The 23,602-nt window shown below is 35.4% G+C and overlaps 2 protein-coding genes across 2 annotated transcripts in view; one reads left to right on the forward strand and one right to left on the reverse strand.

The window, feature by feature from the left end:
• Positions 1-23,602, forward strand: part of LOC123319555 (tachykinin-like peptides receptor 99D) — a 709,883-nt gene that overhangs the window by 174,949 nt on the left and 511,332 nt on the right. The window lies entirely within an intron of this gene.
• On the reverse strand, positions 9,820-11,058 carry LOC123318234. The gene has a single exon (XM_044904850.1). It carries the CDS (start codon positions 11,056-11,058, stop codon positions 9,820-9,822), a length of 1,239 nt encoding a protein of 412 aa, XP_044760785.1.

Genomic DNA, 23,602 nt, shown 5'->3' on the forward strand with positions numbered 1-23,602 from the left:
ACAAATAGGTACAATGGAATGATGCTCAGGAATTGCTATCATCTACTTTTCCTACAGCGACTTTTTCGATTTAAACACAGGGGATCGATTCGACATTAAACAAAAATTATTCACCTCGATTAACAGCTGTTCATCTCCAACGGTTTCCGAATTTTTCGAAAAAAACTGTTTTTTCAATAAAAAAAATTTTTTCGACTAAAATTCAAAATTGGTTGATGGTGATTTTTTTGTCGTTTTCAGTAGTAAGAGTGATGATGAAGACATTTCATTATGACTCTCAGTTGAAAATCTTATTTTTGAGATAGATATAAAATAATAATATATTTTTTTTTATGTTACTGTGTCCACCACGAAACTTTGTCAGAAAATGTCTTTCGTAGTTATCTAACCTCAAGTAATTTTTCATTTTTTTTGAAGTAGTGAAACATAATATAAAAAAATAAAAATTATTTTTTTTTCAAAATACTATGTTTCATGCATAGAAGCACTTATGATTCGAACAAAATATGTAGAAAACTATTCTTCAACTGAGAATACATAATTCATTTAATAATAAAAATTTAATATAATACCAAATCCATTTATTTTATTGATACAATAATCATGAATCCATCATTCGAAAATTGGAGGACATCTAAAAATTGGCGATAAAAATGTTTCTATGCAAAAAATATAGGTTCACATTCGAAATATTGAAGACTACTATGAATGTCGGTTAGTCTTCGTCACTGTCTTCATTAACAACAGCATCAACTTTTTCATTTACGAAGAGACGAAACAATATTTCAGCAGGTTTTACTCTTTTTGCCAAATATAGAACGTAATGAAGAAAATATATTATAGCTGAAATATGAGAACAGCACCCTACAGTGCGTCTACCATTAGCACAATCACAACTCTCTCTATATTAAATTTTTATTATTAAATGAATTATGTATTCACAGTTGAAGAATAGTTTTCTACATATTTTGTTCGCATCATAAGTGTTTCTAAGCATGAAACCTATTTTGAAGGAAAAAATAGTTTTATTTTTTTTTTAATATGTTCCACCACTTCAAAAAAATTTTGTTGAGGTTAGATAACTACGAACGACATTTTCTGACAAAGTTTCGTGGTGGACACTTTTGAGTAACATACAAAAAATATATTATTATTTTATATCTGCTCTCAAAAATTAGATTTTCAACTGAGAGTCATAAAATGAAATGTCTTCCTCATCACTCTTACTACTGAAAACGATAAAAAAATCACCATCAACCAATTTTGAATTTTAGTCGAAAAAAAAATTTAATTGAAAAAACAGGTTTTTTCGAAAAAATCGGAAACCGTTGGAGATAAACAGCTGAAAATCGGGGTGAATTATTTTTGTTTAATGTCAAATCGATCCCCTGTGTTTAAATCGAAAAAGTCGCAGGGGCAGATTTTCCATATAAACCCGGCTATTCCCTTTACAAGAAGTTACTCTTATATTCTATAAATATAAATCTTTCAATATCACCTACGCAAAGTAACACTCTCCTCAGGACTCGATTCACATTTTCATGAATTAATACACCACTTTTTCACCATTTTTATGAACATTATGATAATTATTTTATTCGTCACAGTAGTAGGGTACTGTTCAAGCCGTTTCTATAGTAGTGAAATCAATTATTGAAGACGAGGAAGTGATTGGCTAAAATTTATTTGAGAGGATAGATTATCCTCCTAAGAAACTCGTCTCTCTCGGTTTGCATGTATTTAATACTGGGCGCTTTCCATTTTGATTATAGTTCGGGTAAGAACTCCTTTTATGCGTTTATCATGTTCGAGAGCGATATTTTATCATCCGCTGCTTCCTACTCAATCGCGGTTGCGTAGCAGAATCTTGAATCTGAAAACTATCCTACCAGCCGCTTGCCGGATATAGATATATTAATTTGGGATACTCTGAAGAAAAGATTTCGTCGTGCAGTTAACCGTATTAAACGATCTTGTACGATGGTTCTAACTCTTGGACTTTCAGCCCAATGAGTATATGCATCACTCCATCTAGGTCGCTAGCGATTCCTTACCATACTCACGAAACTTTGCCCCAGAAACGGTTAGCAACTTCTTGTTCCGTTGAACCACCCATTAACCAACACACTCACATTTAATCTTGAAAAGCTTCTAAACGCAATTGAACTCGTGACAATTAATCCACTAATACACAACACTAGATGAGTTGGAATGCCAACTGCAGAAAAAAGTGACACACAAGAAATCAAGAAATCAGTTTCTTCCATTTTTTTTTACTTGGGTCTATAAGTGACATGACGTCCATATTTTGAGTGTGTGTAATTCGCAAACATACGACTGTCCATATGAAATGTATAGCAGAATCAAAAAACTGATTGAAATGCAGTTAGTTTTCTCGAATGTTTTTGAGCAGAATATGTATAAAATCTAATGATAACCTTATGCTAAAGTAGCCTGCGAAAAAGATACGAATCCTATAGATATAGAGTATTAGGGATAAATCCTAGCTAGAAACGTGTAGAGATTGTTGCAGAAAAAATCACGGTCATCATCATCTTTCATCACTAACTTGGGAGACCTCAAGAATTTTCATATCTTCTATTGTCTTTGTATCACACAGGAATTAAACGTCAAGCAATGGAATAATGTGAAATGGCCATTGGTACATAAAAACTGGTTGATATATAAATTGCATCCTTTTTTTGAAAATGATTGTATTTACGAAGCGAACACAATATCGGCATTATTATTCCATGCCATTTCAAATAAATGAAAATATATACAGGGTGTCCCGTAAAGACCACATCAAACGAAAACGGAAAGTAGATCAGAATGTGCTATACCTGATGTGAAAAATTCGTTCATATGAAAGTCTCACAGTTTTCGAGATATTTGATGTTTTATGAAAATGTTGAATTTTTTCACTTAAAATGCTTTCTCTCTTGCGGAAGCTACAATTAAATACTTTTCGAATAGGGAAATACTCTCCTAAGATAATAACGATCTGCGATGATTTCCATAGACATGACAGAGATTCACCATGGACCGTAATAGTCATAAGGCACCTTGTAATTTATAAACCATTAGCGCTCATATATTTAACTACTAATGAAATGCAGATTTCATTAAAAACTTTATTATTTTCGAATTTTCCGACATAAAATTTGCTGCCTGAAAGAAAATCACTCTGATAACAGTAAATTTAACCGATAGACATTGTTAATAAAAAATATGGTTCAGAAGAGCAGCTTGTTCTCTGCAATAAATCAATTAATGTGTCCAATGAGTAATGTAATCAAAATGGCAACCAATTAAGCGTTCCACCTTGCTAAATTGATTTTCCACCAACCCAGACAATAATTAATTATTAGGGGCATGAGTGTAGGCCATCAATTCATTTCATACCTCAGTCATAAATTGGCTGGCTGCAGAGGAAGAGCTTCGTCAGTTCAGCACAAGAGATAAGATGGTATAAAATCAACCAGTCGGAGGGAAGGTTCCCTCTCGATAAGATGGAGGTCTTGTGAAGTTAAATTGGATGAACTCGGTACGGTCAAAGCTACTACCGAATTCAATCAAAGCAGTAATTATTGATATACTCAAGAGAGAAGTCATTATTGTGAGGGCATGAAAGTTTGAGACAAAGCGGAATATATCAGATTCAGGATCGGCATTCCGACAACCGCTTTGATAGTAATCATCTCCTATATCAAATGAAACGCTTCAAAAACGCCCTTTGGTGAATAGTAGGTACGAATAGTTTGAGTGGGAGTAAACGGAGCATTGTCGGTTCTTATCATAATAAAGTTTTGCAGTAATTACTCTCAGAAAGAAATATCTCTAATATCAAGTTACAAGCCACAACTAGACTCATCGCTACTTACTACTCCAGAACGTTTTTATTATCTAATATGCGAATTGATTGGAATCATATTGGGCAAAGTATAATCTGAGTTCATTTATTGAAATTGATTTTGAAACGATAAATCTTCCAAATATAATTTTACCAAAAACTGAATTACATGATTTTCATTCGATAAGAGTTATTCAACCACGTCAGATGTTTCGCTATCACAGTGGCATCCTCAGCAGGTGGTGAAAAATAAGAAGTGTGGTGGTTGAATATCTCATGTTAGTAGGAATTTTGTGATACAGTCGCAAGTTCAAGTATAGATTATAATCAAGTATCCGCTAAATCAATTCAAATATCTATCCTATACATATCACTAATTTTTGTCTCGATGTTGCCGAGACTTGACGAAAATCAATAATTTAACTGAAAACAGCATAATATGACCTCCACTAACTTGAACTAAAATGCAGAGTGGCTAACAAATTGGTTTCTGCTTTCTTCAAATATTAAAATGAATGACGAAGGCAAATTGGTTAGTTCAATTCAGATCGTAACAATTGTCGATATTCATATCGTCGGGTGGTATGCATATGAATTTATCCTTATTATTTTATTCATTGCCTCCCCGTTTAGGCGTGATCATTCTTCATTATTAAAATGAAGGTGCAACTGTGAAAGCCTCGGTGAAAGCGAAACACGTTTCGTTGTCAAAAAACTCTTATTATAGAAATTGTACAGCGTTGTATCTTCCATAAATGGAAATTTCCATTCTTTCATCAAAACTTGATTCTTGATCAATCTCTTCTGATTATCCTTTTTTGATATTTTCAAAACTAGTACAACAGCTCTAATTGAAGATTACAGTTGAAAATCTAAACATATGATCAGAAAAAAAAATTATCATAGTTAATTATTATATGAGTGGAGAAGAGTGACAAAAATATACTGAAAAATTGAGAGTGCTTGAAGAAATATTCCAGACTAGCTGTGCCTTCACGCATCACAGGACAAATTTTCCTTACTTCATTTTCTTTTTCAAACATGGCTGCGAAATGGTGGGTAGTAGGGTAGTGTAAGAGTTTGAAGCCTTCCTTGAAAATTCCTATTCTCAATGGGAGAGAAATCGGTTGCATCAATCTGAATATAACCCCGGAAAAAGAGGCAGACAAATAAAGAAAATTTAAAATAGTTGATTAGGTTGAGAATATGCGTGCGAGAAATCCAAAATAAAAATAGGATACATATTTAAAAATTACAGACAGACACTCCGACTTATTTCATTATAGTTGATATACTTATGTAAATATATATGTAAACGATATCGAACGGTATCATATCATTGGTTAATTCAAAAAATATGGCCCACAAATTTTTTGGCGGTCGGATTGCATCAAATGCCTCTGTTGAAATGGCTCGAAAAATAGCACTTGTCAAAATAACGATGGCGAATTTTCATTGCCGTTGAATTATTATCAGTAGTTATAATGAAAATCCAACTAGCATATCATGAAAGAAAAAAAACATGCTATAGGAGTGAGACTTCTTTGATCGTATATGCAGGAAAACTATTCATCGGCTTTTCATCATCATCAGATCCAATGATTGCATCAACCTATGAATAATGATGATAAAGATGATAATAGTTGCGACAGAACTACCTGGTGATACGTGACTAAAGAGGCTTGCCCACTTTCCATGATGAGATGAGCTGCTCACATTTTGCCAATTGCCTAGGCATTTAAAGCAAGTCTTATTTGTCTCATCGTAACATCCATATGAGTAGTAACGAAGTTACATCATTAGAAAATTGGAAAATTGCAACTCTGTCTATTGTTACATGAGATAATCATTTGATATGACATATGCAATATTAATTTGGAATGTGGAATGATAAAATTTTCACGTTCAGAAAAAAATAATACTACTAATATCCCTGACATTCTCATGGGCTGGTAAACTCTAACTAAGGAAAGGGATAAACCTCTTCCACCATCCTATTAGATCCATCTTGTAGGCTCAACGTTGAAGTTCCGATCATCGCTAATAGAGATCTAAATGTTTATTTTGCTCCAGAAAAAGCGGACCCACTCATCATTGAATTCTTGAAACGAGGAATGAATTCGACATTGAACACGGATGCTAGAGAAAGAACGACAAAAATATAAAAAGATTGATGCAGATTTCTCTTGTTTTCCTGATCAATTGCAATTGAGGGCTTGAGTACCCTTGTTCTTGAAAATTCATGATGTAGAAAATTGAAGAAATATATTATTTTCGAACGATGCATAAAGTTATAAGTTCGTTTGATTAAAATAATTTCCTCAAGCAGCTTAGCAGAACTAGATCTATACCTGAATTTACGGAAAAACGGGAGGGGACAGCTAGTTATAAAAAAATCGTTTTTCTTTCATACCAAAGATTATAGAGTAGAAAGATGGAAAACGAGGCAACTAAAGCGATTTGGGTGCCATCTATGTGTCAAGCGTGACTCTAGGTTAAAATATTAATTTGAGTGCCATTTGCAGAAATATATGAAATTTTTCAGATGATTTCAGACGTCCATTTTGATCAAAGAGGTTTTGAATGTTTTGATTCCCGTACCGCTTTTTGATAATATAGCTTGTTCTAGTTGCTGATTATTGAATATTTTGTCTTATTTCTTGATGAAAACACCAAAATATCGTTAGGAAATTATTGAATGGAGAAGAACTGTGGATCAAATAATAAAATGGGTTTTCCGAGATTAAGTTTTCCACCCAATTAGGGAACGTGGGAGCGTAAGTATTAAAACTCGTAACATGTGAATCGGTCATTCATTGATTCTAATTTTCAGTGCTGCAAAGTTGATACTATTCTCAGGGCGTTAAGACAATGACTTTAGCAAATACTACTGACTACACCATGTGCAGTGAACATTTTACTGCAGGTCAACTGAGAACTGTTCATCCACGTAAATTTTTGTATGCAGGAAGAATCCCTTGCATGAAGGGCCTATTAAGGGGAAATTATGATCTTTATAGGCCCATTCAATGATTCTCAATTGATACTCTTTCGATATATTCAAAAATGGTTTTATTGATTTCTATTTGGGAACCGAGTGACTGTCAAATTGTTCTTTGCAATGTCAAAGTTTTATGAAACCTACTGTGAGTGTTTTGTTTATTCATTGATCAATTTGTATATTATGTCATAAGGAGACCATATCATAAGAAAATCATAAAAAGCACCAGGAAACTATACTGACATACAGGTCTTGTAAGTTTTTTTTTGTGTGGTTCTGAAAATTCTATCAATAATACCTACATCTGTGAGTAACTGGAATATTTGTATGCTATGATGGTATATTAAATATAAGTTCATATTAATTTGTGATATATGTATATTTCAAAAATTCAACTAAGTTTATTAGTTCAAAACAACCATATTTAGATCACCATAAACTTTTGTGTCCTAGTCAAAACTTAATTTATTGTCCATAATTTAAATTTTTGTGAATTTTTTATAAATTGCAAATAAAAATAAAGCACATCCAACAGCGTTTATCATTGATATTAATTGATTCCAAACAGTGTCTAGATGAAAACTAACATCCTGATCACAAAACAAAACCATACTTTTGGTTTGTCGCTCAGGATGTTTGTTTTCTGATAGAAACAAGGTTGATGTGGAAATTTAATACAAGAAATAGAATTAGAATTTCGCGCCCTTCAATCAAAAAAAGAAAAAGAAAACTGATATTAAAAAGTTTTCCTGTATTGGCAGTGCGTTTTCAGCGGCATCTCATTGTCAAGCGTGATTTCACTGACCAAAATGTAGTCGGTTTTCAGTACTAGAGATATGAGGGGCATGAGGGCGTTTCCCATCTTTCTACTCTATAATCTTTGCTGTCATACATCACTTTCACTTCACAATTGAGGGTTTCAAAACATTCATTTCACATCATACTCTCGAAAAATTGACATGAATTCAAGAAAACTAATAGAGAACACAAAAACAAGAACTAAGCCAACGAATTTCCAAACAGAATTTCAGCTTCTTTTTCCTTCAGCTAAAAGGCGGTCATATCAGTCAGCGGCTCCAAAATGCTCTACATCAAAGCTTCTTGAAATTAAGAAAATCAGAACTTATCACATTCTTTCTTTTAGATCACTATTGAATTTCAAACAACCCTTGTATGAAGCATTTTCCTCTTTCAAAGCTGTCATTGAGATTTATTGATCCGAATTCAAAAATGTCATCTTCGAAGGAAATTATGGAGTATTATCACTTTAATGGAGCATCGAATTCGGAATTTCTTGAAAGTCGGCGTCAGCGGACCTAAAAATGAGGAATACATTATACTAATCGCTGCAAAGTTTGAATTGTCACTAAATCTTATATTCTGAATATTGGAAATGTTCTACAATCATCAACAAACTCCACTTAAATTATTACTTATGACAGATGTTTTTACTGGTAATGAAAGAGAGACAGGATCTTGTGGATCAAGAATTGAGGAGCACCTAGGGAACGTGCGTTTCTTGCCTTGTGTGTTCCAGAAGTCCTTAATGTCTTCGATTTATTGCTCGAGTTGCTGAGTTGAACAATCTTCAGAGCTCTCAACTGTTAGCTTAAAGAAATAATGAAAACTTCTCTTATCAATGTTTTTGTTCAAGAGTGCCTACTTAGATGGAAGCTTCTGGTGTTGTTTCAGAATCCTTTTTTTTTCGCGTTTGACTTTTTTGGTGCGTTAAAGATTGTTGAATACTCAGAAGTCAAGAATATCTTTCTTTGTATAACAGAAAATCAATCTACTTTCGATATCTGAATTGTTGTAAATTAATTGCAGAGGAGAGAAATTATATGCATCTCAAGTCACATGGCATAATGAGAATGGCATATTCCATTTCTTCTATGGCTTGGTTACGACGAAAATATTGAATCAAATTTGTCATGTAGGTAATGGTGGGCAAATAATTGAAACTATTATTTACTTTTGAAATGAGATGAAGCATTTTTCATAAGTATTCATTTATGACCATCTATGCCTACTTGTCAGAACGAACTTTCCTTGTTTCCTAGTTCAGAATTGCGTATGCGAGCAATGGAGTGTTCACAATAATTTGCCGAAAAATCGGTACAAATCAACAACACTTTTTCCAATTTAAGCGTGTTCAAAATAGATTACACATATAGACAGAAAAAAAATCACAGATTCCCAGTCTGCGTCCTCTGAAATTCAGGTATGAAGGCGGAAACACATTATTGAAACGCGACTCGACCCGATGAAACGTGATGCGTGTTGAGTCGAATCAAATGTATTGTTTTCTATAGAGCAGAATCATACTATGAACACCCGATGCGACGCCACGCGCGTACAATTCAACCGTTCCAGACGCGTCAGCTCGCGTCACCTCTCATCGCGTTTTAATAATGTGTTTCCGCCTTGATTTTTTATTTGATTTTCTTTTCAGAATCGAATATGAGAAAGGACTTAAATTTAGCGAGGACATGACTCCGGCTGACAAGAATCTGTTTAGATACCTCCTAGATAAAACCTTTCACGCTTATTTTTTTAGCAACTCAAAATATTAGAACAAAAATAAATTGAGATGAAGTCAAGGAGTTTGTATCTCAGCAAGTATATTTATTTTTTGGTAGAACGTTTTCGGCTACAATAGGGTAACCATCTTCAGTACCACTGAAAGACATAAACATTAAAGGTCCCAAGAACGTCTGGGTCAGTCTATAACTTACATGTCAAACTAATAAAAAAGAGTATCTAAATGATTACAATTGACGTTAAGGATGGTAACATTTTCGGTTTTTGCCATCAGCACAATAATTCGTAATTCTACTACTGGACCTAACCTTACAAAATAATGAAACGAAACAACCGGAACATCGAAACAGGTGAAACAACAGTCAATAACACAGATACACGCAAAACAGGTAGAGCAGGAAGTCGAACATTTTATATAATTTTTTTAAATTTTCTTGAATAATGGGATATAAGATTTATTTAGGTTCAAGTTCGTTTGAATATTCAAGCATTTGTCATTTTTCATAATTTCGTCTTCTATATGAATATTCTCTAAAAAGTCAAGTCTTGTTAGGTTTTTGGTGTCTGTCCTCAGGATAATCTTGGAGTTCCCCTGTGGACTGAATGCGTGATTATTGAACTTGACATGATGTCCAAAAACTGACTTGTCGGGATATCTCAGATGTTCGGATATTCTAGTCTTTAACTGCCTAAAGGTTCTACCGATGTAGGTAGCTTCACAGTCGCCACAGTCCAATCTATATATTCCACTCCTTTCCAGGTCATGGGTTTTTTCCTTTGTATTAATCAAGTGGAGGCCCAGAGTGTTAGTTGTTTTTGCGGATATTTCAATGTCTGGGAAAGCGCGTTTGAGGATTTTAACTGAACCCTCGTAAGTTCTTGTGTTGATAAAAGGGAGGGAGAAGAATTTTCTGGCGGGTGCGCTGTCGGGAACGGACGGATAGGCGATCCTCACTAGATTCCTTCTCTTGATCCTCTCGATTAGAGAAGTGATTATGGAGGGGTTGTAACCGTTGTTCTGAGCCAACTGCTGTATGATGTTCAGTTCGGTTTCATAGTCAAATTCGGTCATGGGAACTGACAGGAGTCTATTGGCGAAAGAGTGAAAAGCGGCCATTTTATGCGACCTCGGATGGTTGGAGTCTGCATGTATAAGTACATCGGTCTGTGTGGGTTTATGGAAGATCTTGTAAGAGAAACTCTCCTCGCTTCTACTGATGGTCAAGTCAAGGAAGTCGATTGATCCCTGGGTTTCAACTTCTAAGGTAAATTTGATATTTGGGTGTATTTTGTTAATCTCATGGAGAAGTTCAGTTGGAGACATCAAAGATTCTCTGATGAGGACGAAGATGTCATCGACGTATCTCGACCAGTGTAAAATAACATGGTTAAACCGTGTGAGGATTATCTTTTCCACAAAATCCATAAATGCGTCTGCGATGAAAGGTGAAAGTGGATTTCCCATCCCCAGTCCGTCTAGTTGTTGGAAGAACTTTTTGTTGAACAAGAAATAGTCTTGTGAAAGGCAGAAATTGAGGAGAGTGATGACATCAATGCGGGTTTGTTCGGGAATCTGCTGACTTATAAGAAACTGGTTCACGATTTTCACACTCTCGTCTTTGGGGGTACAAGTGAAAAGGTTGGTCACGTCAAAGGAAACCATGAGGCAATCGGTGCCCGGCCTAAGATCCCTAAGTTTTTGAACCAGACAAAGTGAGTTCTTGACGGTAAACTCAGGCTCGAAACTGCTACTTATACATGCAGACTCCAACCATCCGAGGTCGCATAAAATGGCCGCTTTTCACTCTTTCGCCAATAGACTCCTGTCAGTTCCCATGACCGAATTTGACTATGAAACCGAACTGAACATCATACAGCAGTTGGCTCAGAACAACGGTTACAACCCCTCCATAATCACTTCTCTAATCGAGAGGATCAAGAGAAGGAATCTAGTGAGGATCGCCTATCCGTCCGTTCCCGACAGCGCACCCGCCAGAAAATTCTTCTCCCTCCCTTTTATCAACACAAGAACTTACGAGGGTTCAGTTAAAATCCTCAAACGCGCTTTCCCAGACATTGAAATATCCGCAAAAACAACTAACACTCTGGGCCTCCACTTGATTAATACAAAGGACAAAACCCATGACCTGGAAAGGAGTGGAATATATAGATTGGACTGTGGCGACTGTGAAGCTACCTACATCGGTAGAACCTTTAGGCAGTTAAAGACTAGAATATCCGAACATCTGAGATATCCCGACAAGTCAGTTTTTGGACATCATGTCAAGTTCAATAATCACGCATTCAGTCCACAGGGGAACTCCAAGATTATCCTGAGGACAGACACCAAAAACCTAACAAGACTTGACTTTTTAGAGAATATTCATATAGAAGACGAAATTATGAAAAATGACAAATGCTTGAATATTCAAACGAACTTGAACCTAAATAAATCTTATATCCCATTATTCAAGAAAATTTAAAAAAAATTATATAAAATGTTCGACTTCCTGCTCTACCTGTTTTGCGTGTATCTGTGTTATTGACTGTTTAGTGTTGTTTCACCTGTTTCGATGTTCCGGTTGTTTCGTTTCATTATTTTGTAAGGTTAGGTCCAGTAGTAGAATTACGAATTATTGTGCTGATGGCAAAAACCGAAAATGTTACCATCCTTAACGTCAATTGTAATCATTTAGATACTCTTTTTTATTAGTTTGACATGTAAGTTATAGACTGACCCAGACGTTCTTGGGACCTTTAATGTTTATGTCTTTCAGTGGTACTGAAGATGGTTACCCTATTGTAGCCGAAAACGTTCTACCAAAAAATAAATATACTTGCTGAGATACAAACTCCTTGACTTCATCTTAGAATTTTCCAAGTACACAGCTTTAGATACTTCCTCAAAAATAAATTACTTTTTTTCAGAGATTACCGGATTCTGAAAATAGAGTAAAGCACAGACGTGTTGAGCGTTTACGAGCTTGCTACAATACATAACCCTGCAGTGCGATCACCCATCCAGATTTAAACTGCGTGGACGCTGCTTGATTTCTCGAAGAAAATTATTACCCAAGAAAAAAATTCCATCGAGTTGAACAATAGTACCTCATCTCGATAATTACGTTTTGAAGGTTTTAAGAGAATTGGAATATCATCTGGCGAATAGTTTCCGAGATGCAGAATAATCATATCGAGATATGATATCAATTCTTCAGAATAATAGCTGATTATGAGATCAGGAATCAAAGAGCCTTTTTATTTGAGGCTGAAAGGAGAGCCTTGAAGGAGCTTACAATGTCTGACGCTAATCAGCCCGAAAGAAAGACGACTATTAGGAAGAGGGATAGTACAAGTACTACAACAACAATAAACTTCTTCATTCTGTATATTTCAAGAATTTGAAAGACCATGCATGGCTTATCAGAAAAATTATTCATTGCTTTTTCGAAGTCGGCTTAGTGTCAGAAACTAACGGATTTGTAATGGCTTGACAATAGCAGTGATCAATTCTAAATGGTATATCAACAGATGTAATCGTTATAGAATATTTTGATAACAGTTTCGAGTTTTTATGTAATCAAGGTGATTCCGGAGAAGAACTTCGGATTTCAGGAGAAGTTTTCACTTGACAAGCCAGTTTCAAAACAATATTTTTATGAGAAAACCGGAGGTGTTTATACGGAGTATTTTTCTCTATCGAATGATTTTAAAATATGAGCAATTTAAGATGGATTGTAATTTTGATAAAATTATTTCAGAACTTAAGAACAGCTTTGCATCTTGCATTCTTCGACAATAGAGCTTCAATACCTAGTCCATGATATTTCGAGTGATGTTCTCACTGCATTGCAGAGAAATTTCGTTATTGTCTCTTTCAAAAATTCTTTCTCGGTAAACCCAAGGTTTGCCAAAAAAAATTGAAAACACTGAATAATGGTAAAATCTGAATTGGCTAATGAAGTTTTGGAAAGGTAATGGAAATGTACAGGGTAAATTACCCTGTCACCTGCACAGTCCAACTGAATTTATCATAATAGCAGCACGGTATTTTGGGAAATGAGTTAGTATTATTGAATGTACTCAATCATATTGTTTTACCTACACTGACAATTTGATCAAAATTGAATGATCCATACCAAAGTTATTGAAGTATTATTAGTCGATCGAGAGTAGAATCGGTCGAATCGGACAAATAACCCTGTAGAGTCTCAATATAGGCCCCAACCAAAAAATCAAACAATGTTTCGGAATTGTCTTGACTAGTGTAAACTTCTCCTATAATCTGACGATCTCCTGCGGAGTCACCCTGTATTTCCAATATTTTGTCAGTATTTGCTGAACCTACAAAGCGATGAATTTTCGATTTTGATTATACAGGGTGTTTCATTGTTGAATATATATACATTAACATTTAAAATTGTTTGTTGCATTAATGAAAATTTTGTAATAATTGATATTCCATCAAATTATTTGAGTTTAGTTTTATGAATTTGCATGGATAGGCTGAATTTGAAACATTTATGACAGGTAAGTAGAATTGCACTCCTTCGACGAAATATATTATGAGTCAAATGTCGGCGGAATACTGAAATTTACTGATTGCCGAAGAAATACTTGATTTTCTCTTAATGAATGATAACACTTCTGTGAATTTATGGGAAAAAAGTCTGAGCAGTATTTTATTCTTTTGTGACCAAACTAACAACTTTATGATAAAAAGTCACGACATAAAAAAGTTTCAAATTGTGTCTGTCTTTTTAAATCAATTTTTTAAATAGGAAAATATAGACGCATTAAAAAGTTCTGATGCAAAATATATATATATATATATATATATATATATATATATATATATATATACCGGGTGTCCCAGAGCTTTTAGGCCAGCAAATATCTCAGTTACCTGCGGAAAAAAAAAATTGAAAAAAATACTTGTCGTAGGAGACCATACGCTCTTTCATGCAGCATAGCAAAATCCACCCCCTGACAAACAACCCCCGAGAAACCACCCCTAACTTTTGTTTTTCAAATGGCACCCCCATGTTTGTTGTGCTTTAACTTACAGTTTTTTTCATTTCTCATTCAATGATGTATCATGGTAGCTAGAATGGCATGCAAAATTATGGAAAATAAAAATACAAATGAAATACGAATTTATACGCTCAGCTGTATTGTTACTGCAACATTATACTAAAGAAAATGTTTTATAACATAAATTATAATAAACAAAAAGTTCTAACATTTTATTGACTCTTTTTTTTCAACATCCACTTTTTCTTGTCTCTACAATGTGGACTAATTCGATCAGTCCAATGAACAGTACCCACTAACGAATTCAATTTTATCGAGTGACTATCTTTACAACTACATATTATGATATATCATTGATTGAGAATTAAAAAGAGCTGTCAGTTGAAGCCAAACAAACATGGGGGTGCCATTTGAAAAACAAAAGTTAGGGGTGGTTTCTCGGGGGTTGTTTGTCAGGGGGTGGATTTTGCTATGCTGCATGAAAGAGCGTATGGTCTCCTACGACAAGTATTTTTTTCAATTTTTTTTTTCCGCAGGTAACTGAGATATCTGCTGGCCTAAAAGCTCTGGGACACCCGGTATATATATATATGTATATATATATATATATATATATATATATATATATATATATATATATATATATATATATATATATATATATATATATATATATATATATATATATATATATATATATATATATATATATATATATATATATATATATATATATATATATATATATATATATATATATATATATATATATATATATATATATATATATATATATATATATATATATATATATATATATATATATATATATATATATATATTGATTTAAATTAAGGGTGTTTCGACTATTTTTCAGGGCAAAATTCCAATGAGAGTCAAATTATATTAAAGCTCTATATTTCGTCAACTATCGTTGACTTCTTCAGGAGCCACTGGAAAATACAAAGATCTCATAACAAAAGTTCAAATTCTCTTAGGCTAAAACTTACAATACCATGACAATAAATATGATAGCTTCAGAAAAAACAAGACCATGTAGAGGGTAATCAAAAAAGTACGTCAATTTCAGTTGAATTATTCAGGAAAAAATTGGTTTTACAAATGACAGATTTCAGAAAATTCTATAAATTGGCATGGACAAACAAATGTGCCATGATGTTCACAGAAGGGCAAAAAAAAAAAAATTGAGAAAATCTTTTCTTATTTTATACAATTTGGATTAGAAATGTCTCTTATTTATAAGTACCTGCAAGTAAGGTTACAAATTAGGAGATATTAGGAGAATACCTATTTTTTTTATCACAGGTCAGTAAGAAACTATAGATGTTACTAAGATTATTCGTATCCGTTTTCTTATTCATCGTTGAATTTTTATTTTCATTTATATAACACATTTCTAAAAAAGTTCTTTTTTGGTATTCTTGTTCGTGATCTAAGACTTGTATATTATCGTAATCTACAGCATGTCCTGTGTTATTAATATGTGGAGCTAAAGCACATCTTTCAGGTCTCAGAACAGAATCACTTCTGTGTAACGCCATTCTCCTATCAAGACCTTGTGATGTTTGTCCTATATAAAACAGAGGGCAGTGTTTGCAATTTATCTTATAAATAACATTTTTATTTTTGAAATATTCAATTTATCCTTTGTGCTTTTATAAAGGGACCTAGCAACAACCATGTTATATCTACTGATTTTTATGTTGATAAATTTCTTAAAAAGCTTTCTTTAATTCGAATGTGACTTCCTTAATGTAGGGCAGTTTTGCAAAACAGACTCGGTTTTCTTCATTATTCACTTCATTTAAAGCTTCGGTTGGTTCTGGTAGTCTTGGAGCATTGTATATTAATTTTTTAAGAAATATGTTTGAATATCCATTATCCCTCATCAGCCTAAATAGCCTTCTCAGTGCCGCTTGTCTTAGAGTATGATGCGTGATATCCTCTATTCTTCTTTTTAATCCCAAAATTATATTTGTTTTTATTTTGATATCATGGTAAGAATCTATATTTATATATCTCCCAGAACTACTGGGTTTTCTGTACCAATCTAAAATAATCCTGTTATCCTCAGTCCTATATAACTTCGTGTCTAGAAAAGGTACAGATTTGTTATTCTCCCTTTCTATTGTAAATTTAATGTGATCATCGAAACTGTTGAAAACGATTAGTATCTCCTCTTCTCTATCTTCAGGTATGGATAAAATTAGATCATCAACATACTGATATATAAATGATGGAGTAAAAGAAAGTCTCTCTAAAGATGATTTTATAAGCGATGACATCACCATATCAGCTAAAATAGGACTCAAGCAACTGCCCATGGGACATCCAAATTTTTGTTTATAGAAAGAACCATTATATAGGAAATAATTAGAATGAAAAATGTATTCAACTATCTGAATGAAATGCTCTTTATGAATCTCTGTGTGTGGCATTATCAACTCCCAATTTTCATCAATAATGTATATTGTTAATTCTAAGGAGATGTTTGTAAATAATGATATTACATCAAGGGACACAATCTCATGGTCAGGAGGCAGAAGAAATCCATTCATTTTGATAGCAAATTCTTTTGAATTTAGTATCTGAAACTCATTGTATTGGTGAAAAGAGGCTTGTAGTATGTTGGCAATGAATTTACTAAGATTAGATGTGGGCGAGCCAATAGTACATACTATAGGTCTCATAGGAACTCCTTCTTTGTGGATCTTAGGAAGCCCATAGAATCTTGGAGGATGTGAACCATAACACATGAGCTTTTTGGAGATGACCCCATCAATATATTGTTTTTCTTTCATGAATTTCACCCATTTATTATTTTCTGTTTCAAATCTAGATGTAGGATCTCTCGTCAATTTTTCATAAACGTTTCCATCATTAACCAAAATATTACACTTAGTGAAATAGTCATTTTTTTTCATTATTACTGTTACGTTGCCCTTGTCTGAATTCATTACTAAGAGGTCATCATTTTGTTTTAAGAATTTTTTGGTTTTAATGAATAGCTTGTTGATAAAATTTGATTGTATATTATTTTTAAAATGAAAATTGGTGACTATATTGGTGGCCTGTGCTCTTACAATATCTTTGAATTCATCACTGATTCCATGAATAATGTATTCAGTGTCAGCTAGAAATTTCTTTAAAGAAATTTGATGGTTATTTGGGGCAATAGAGAATTTAGGACCCAAAGATAGATATGAGACCTATAGTATGTACTATTGGCTCGCCCACATCTAATCTTAGTAAATTCATTGCCAACATACTTCAAGCCTCTTTTCACCAATACAATGAGTTTCAGATACTAAATTCAAAAGAATTTGCTATCAAAATGAATGGATTTCTTCTGCCTCCTGACCATGAGATTGTGTCCCTTGATGTAATATCATTATTTACAAACATCTCCTTAGAATTAACAATATACATTATTGATGAAAATTGGGAGTTGATAATGCCACACACAGAGATTCATAAAGAGCATTTCATTCAGATAGTTGAATACATTTTTCATTCTAATTATTTCCTATATAATGGTTCTTTCTATAAACAAAAATTTGGATGTCCCATGGGCAGTTGCTTGGGTCCTATTTTAGCTGATATGGTGATGTCAACGCTTATAAAATCATCTTTAGAGAGACTTTCTTTTACTCCATCATTTATATATCAGTATGTTGATGATCTAATTTTATCTATACCTGAAGATAGAGAAGAGGAGATACTAATCGTTTTCAACAGTTTCGATGATCACATTAAATTTACAATAGAAAGGCAGAATAACAAATCTGTACCTTTTCTAGACACGAAGTTATATAGGACTGAGGATAACAGGATTATTTTAGATTGGTACAGAAAACCCAGTAGTTCTGGGAGATATATAAATATAGATTCTTACCATGATATCAAAATAAAAACAAATATAATTTTGGGATTAAAAAGAAGAATAGAGGATATCACGCATCATACTCTAAGACAAGCGGCACTGAGAAGGCTATTTAGGCTGATGAGGGATAATGGATATTCAAACATATTTCTTAAAAAATTAATATACAATGCTCCAAGACTACCAGAACCAACCGAAGCTTTAAATGAAGTGAATAATGAAGAAAACCGAGTCTGTTTTGCAAAACTGCCCTACATTAAGGAAGTCACATTCGAATTAACGAAGCTTTTTAAGAAATTTATCAACATAAAAATCAGTAGATATAACATGGTTGTTGCTAGGTCCCTTTATAAAAGCACAAAGGATAAATTGAATATTTCAAAAATAAAAAATGTTATTTATAAGATAAATTGCAAACACTGCCCTCTGTTTTATATAGGACAAACATCACAAGGTCTTGATAGGAGAATGGCGTTACACAAAAGTGATTCTGTTCTGAGACCTGAAAGATGTGCTTTAGCTTCACATATTAATAACACAGGACATGCTGTAGATTACGATAATATACAAGTCTTAGATCATGAACAAGAATACCAAAAAAGAACTTTTTTAGAAATGTGTTATATAAATGAAAATAAAAATTCAACGATGAATAAGAAAACGGATACGAATAATCTTAGTAACATCTATAGTTTCTTACTGACCTGTGATAAAAAAAATAGGTATTCTCCTAATATCTCCTAATTTGTAACCTTACTTGCAGGTACTTATAAATAAGAGACATTTCTATTATTATGGCCGTCTAGTGAGTAACTTGTTCAATCTGATATTGCCTTATAAATGCTGCTTTGATTGACGAGTAAACTATTTAGGTATTTATTTAGCATTAAGAAATTTTTATCATCGGCATAATCACAAGATACACAGTTTAAGTCTGAGTTGGATATATAAGCGTCATTTATATAAATAATGAATAGAATGGGGCCAACTATGCTACCTTGCTGTATACCCATTCTGACAATTTCTTGACTCGATGTGTAAGTGATTCCTTTCTTTGTAATGACTAATGAGGATAAATTCAGATGCATACCACCCGACGATATGAATATCGACAAGTGTTACGATCTGAATTGAGCTAGCCAGTTTGTCATCGTCAAGGCCCCCAAATGGAGTACGCTCCACCGAAGAAAAGCAGATGCTGACCATGGTTTCGGCCTCATTTGGCCTCATCAGAGCAATATAGCATTTTTCCTCGGTGGAGAACGTTTGGAATTGATGGAACTTTATTCAATGTTGTTATGTTCTAGTGGGTATTATTTATTTACCCACAGCGCCATCCAACATGAAACGGTATCCGATTCAATCCCCCCCAGATAGAAACCAAGACGAAGACTATAGCATATGTCCCATATTTTCCCTAATTCAGTACGCCGGTTCGCCTTGCGAACGTCGGACGTATGATGGGAAGTCTGAGACGCGCTCGGTTCTCGACAGAGTACGATGCCGGCGGTACAATAATGAAGAAAGTGATCACGCCTAAACAGGGAGGCAATGAATAAAATAATGAGGATAAATTCAGATGCATACCACCCGACGATATGAATATCGACAAGTGTTACGATCTGAATTGAGCTAGCCAGTTTGTCATCGTCAAGGCCCCCAAATGGAGTACGCTCCACCGAAGAAAAGCAGATGCTGACCATGGTTTCGGCCTCATTTGGCCTCATCAGAGCAACATAGCATTTTTCCACGGTGGAGAACGTTTGGAATTGATGGAACTTTATTCAATGTTGTTATGTTCTAGTGGGTATTATTTATTTACCCACAGCGCCATCCAACATGAAACGGTATCCGATTCAATACCCCCCAGATAGAAACCAAGACGAAGACTATAGCATATGTCCCATATTTTCCCTAATTCAGTACGCCGGTTCGCCTTGCGAACGTCGGACGTATGATGGGAAGTCTGAGACGCGCTCGGTTCTCGACAGAGTACGATGCCGGCGGTATAATAATGAAGAAAGTGATCACGCCTAAACAGGGAGGCAATGAATGAAATAATGAGGATAAATTCAGATGCATACCACCCGACGATATGAATATCGACAAGTGTTACGATCTGAATTGAGCTAGCCAGTTTGTCATCGTCAAGGCCCCCAAATGGAGTACGCTCCACCGAAGAAAAGCAGATGCTGACCATGGTTTCGGCCTCATTTGGCCTCATCAGAGCAACATAGCATTTTTCCACGGTGGAGAACGTTTGGAATTGATGGAACTTTATTCAATGTTGTTATGTTCTAGTGGGTATTATTTATTTACCCACAGCGCCATCCAACATGAAACCGTATCCGATTCAATCCCCCCCAGATAGAAACCAAGACGAAGACAATAGCATATGTCCCATATTTTCCCTAATTCAGTACGCCGGTTCGCCTTGCGAACGTCGGACGTATGATGGGAAGTCTGAGACGCGCTCGGTTCTCGACAGAGTACGATGCCGGCGGTACAATAATGAAGAAAGTGATCACGCCTAAACAGGGAGGCAATGAATAAAATGAATAAATTCAGATGCATACCACCCGACGATATGAATATCGACAAGTGTCACGATCTGAATTGAGCTAGCCAGTTTGTCATCGTCAAGGCCCCCAAATGGAGTACGCTCCACCGAAGAAAAGCAGATGCTGACCATGGTTTCGGCCTCATTTGGCCTCATCAGAGCAACATAGCATTTTTCCACGGTGGACGTTTCATGTTGGATGGCGCTGTGGGTAAATAAATAATACCCACTAGAACATAACAACATTGAATAAAGTTCCATCAATTCCAAACGTTCTCCACCGTGGAAAAATGCTATGTTGCTCTGATGAGGCCAAATGAGGCCGAAACCATGGTCAGCATATGCTTTTCTTCGGTGGAGCGTACTCCATTTGGGGGCCTTGACGATGACAAACTGGCTAGCTCAATTCAGATCGTAACACTTGTCGATATTCATATCGTCGGGTGGTATGCATCTGAATTTATCCTCATTATTTTATTCATTGCCTCCCTGTTTAGGCGTGATCACTTTCTTCATTATTGTACCGCCGGCATCGTACTCTGTCGAGAACCGAGCGCGTCTCAGACTTCCCATCATACGTCCGACGTTCGCAAGGCGAACCGGCGTACTGAATTAGCTAAAATATGGGACATATGCTATTGTCTTCGTCTTGGTTTCTATCTGGGGGGGATTGAATCGGATACCGTTTCATGTTGAATGGCGCTGTGGGTAAATAAATAATACCCACTAGAACATAACAACATTGAATAAAGTTCCATCAATTCCAAACTTTCTCCACCGTGGAAAAATGCTATGTTGCTCTGATGAGGCGAAATGAGGCCGAAACCATGGTCAGCATCTGCTTTTCTTCGGTGGAGCGTACTCCATTTGGGGGCCTTGACGATGACAAACTGGCTAGCTCAATTCAGATCGTAACACTTGTCGATATTCATATCGTCGGGTGGTATGCATCTGAATTTATCCTCATTATTTTATTCATTGCCTCCCTGTTTAGGCGTGATCACTTTCTTCATTATTGTACCGCCGGCATCGTACTCTGTCGAGAACCGAGCGCGTCTCAGACTTCCCATCATACGTCCGACGTTCGCAAGGCGAACCGGCGTACTGAATTAGGGAAAATATGGGACATATGCTATTGTCTTCGTCTTGGTTTCTATCTGGGGGGGATTGAATCGGATACCGTTTCATGTTGGATGGCGCTGTGGGTAAATAAATAATACCCACTAGAACATAACAACATTGAATAAAGTTCCATCAATTCCAAACGTTCTCCACCGTGGAAAAATTCTATGTTGCTCTGATGAGGCCAAATGAGGCCGAAACCATGGTCAGCATCTGCTTTTCTTCGGTGGAGCGTACTCCATTTGGGGGCCTTGACGATGACAAACTGGCTAGCTCAATTCAGATCGTAACACTTGTCGATATTCATATCGTCGGGTGGTATGCATCTGAATTTATCCTCATTATTTTATTCATTGCCTCCCTGTTTAGGCGTGATCACTTTCTTTATTATTGTACCGCCGGCATCGTACTCTCTCGGGAACCGAGCGCGTCTCAGACTTCCCATCATACGTCCGACGTTCGCAAGGCGAACCGGCGTACTGAATTAGGGAAAATATGGGACATATGCTATTGTCTTCGTCTTGGTTTCTATCTGGGGGGGATTGAATCGGATACCGTTTCATGTTGGATGGCGCTGTGGGTAAATAAATAATACCCACTAGAACATAACAACATTGAATAAAGTTCCATCAATTCCAAACGTTCTCCACCGTGGAAAAATGCTATGTTGCTCTGATGAGGCCAAATGAGGCCAAAACCATGGTCAGCATCTGCTTTTCTTCGGTGGAGCGTACTCCATTTGGGGGCCTTGACGATGACAAACTGGCTAGCTCAATTCAGATCGTAACACTTGTCGATATTCATATCGTCGGGTGGTATGCATCTGAATTTATCCTCATTATTTTATTCATTGCCTCCCTGTTTAGGCGTGATCACTTTCTTCATTATTGTACCGCCGGCATCGTACTCTGTCGAGAACCGAGCGCGTCTCAGACTTCCCATCATACGTCCGACGTTCGCAAGGCGAACCGGCGTAATGAATTAGGGAAAATATGGGACATATGCTATTGTCTTCGTCTTGGTTTCTATCTGGGGGGGATTGAATCGGATACCGTTTCATGTTGGATGGCGCTGTGGGTAAATAAATAATACCCACTAGAACATAACAACATTGAATAAAGTTCCATCAATTCCAAACGTTCTCCACCGTGGAAAAATGCTATGTTGCTCTGATGAGGCCAAATGAGGCCGAAACCATGGTCAGCATCTGCTTTTCTTCGGTGGAGCGTACTCCATTTGGGGGCCTTGACGATGACAAACTGGCTAGCTCAATTCAGATCGTAACACTTGTCGATATTCATATCGTCGGGTGGTATGCATCTGAATTTATCCTCATTATTTTATTCATTGCCTCCCTGTTTAGGCGTGATCACTTTCTTCTTTTTTGTAATGACTGTTTGCTGACGTCTTCCTGATAAATATGATTTAAGCCAAGAATATACAACGCCATTCACCCCATACATTTTCAGTTTGAAATCAAATATGCTGTATGGGTACCTCTTCATTTCAGATATGCATGCTGGTTCTCGAACAGTATGCCATTTGTAGTGAAATATTTTATCAGTCTATCACTCAAACACTTCTCAA

Source organism: Coccinella septempunctata, chromosome 8, assembly GCF_907165205.1.
Source record: "Coccinella septempunctata chromosome 8, icCocSept1.1, whole genome shotgun sequence".
Taxonomy (NCBI): Eukaryota; Metazoa; Arthropoda; class Insecta; order Coleoptera; family Coccinellidae; genus Coccinella; species Coccinella septempunctata.

What these genes read in the sequence shown, in the direction of transcription:
- LOC123318234 (XM_044904850.1), bottom strand. Translation starts at nt 11,058, where the DNA reads ATGGTTTCCTTTGACGTGACCAACCTTTTCACTTGTACCCCCAAAGAC.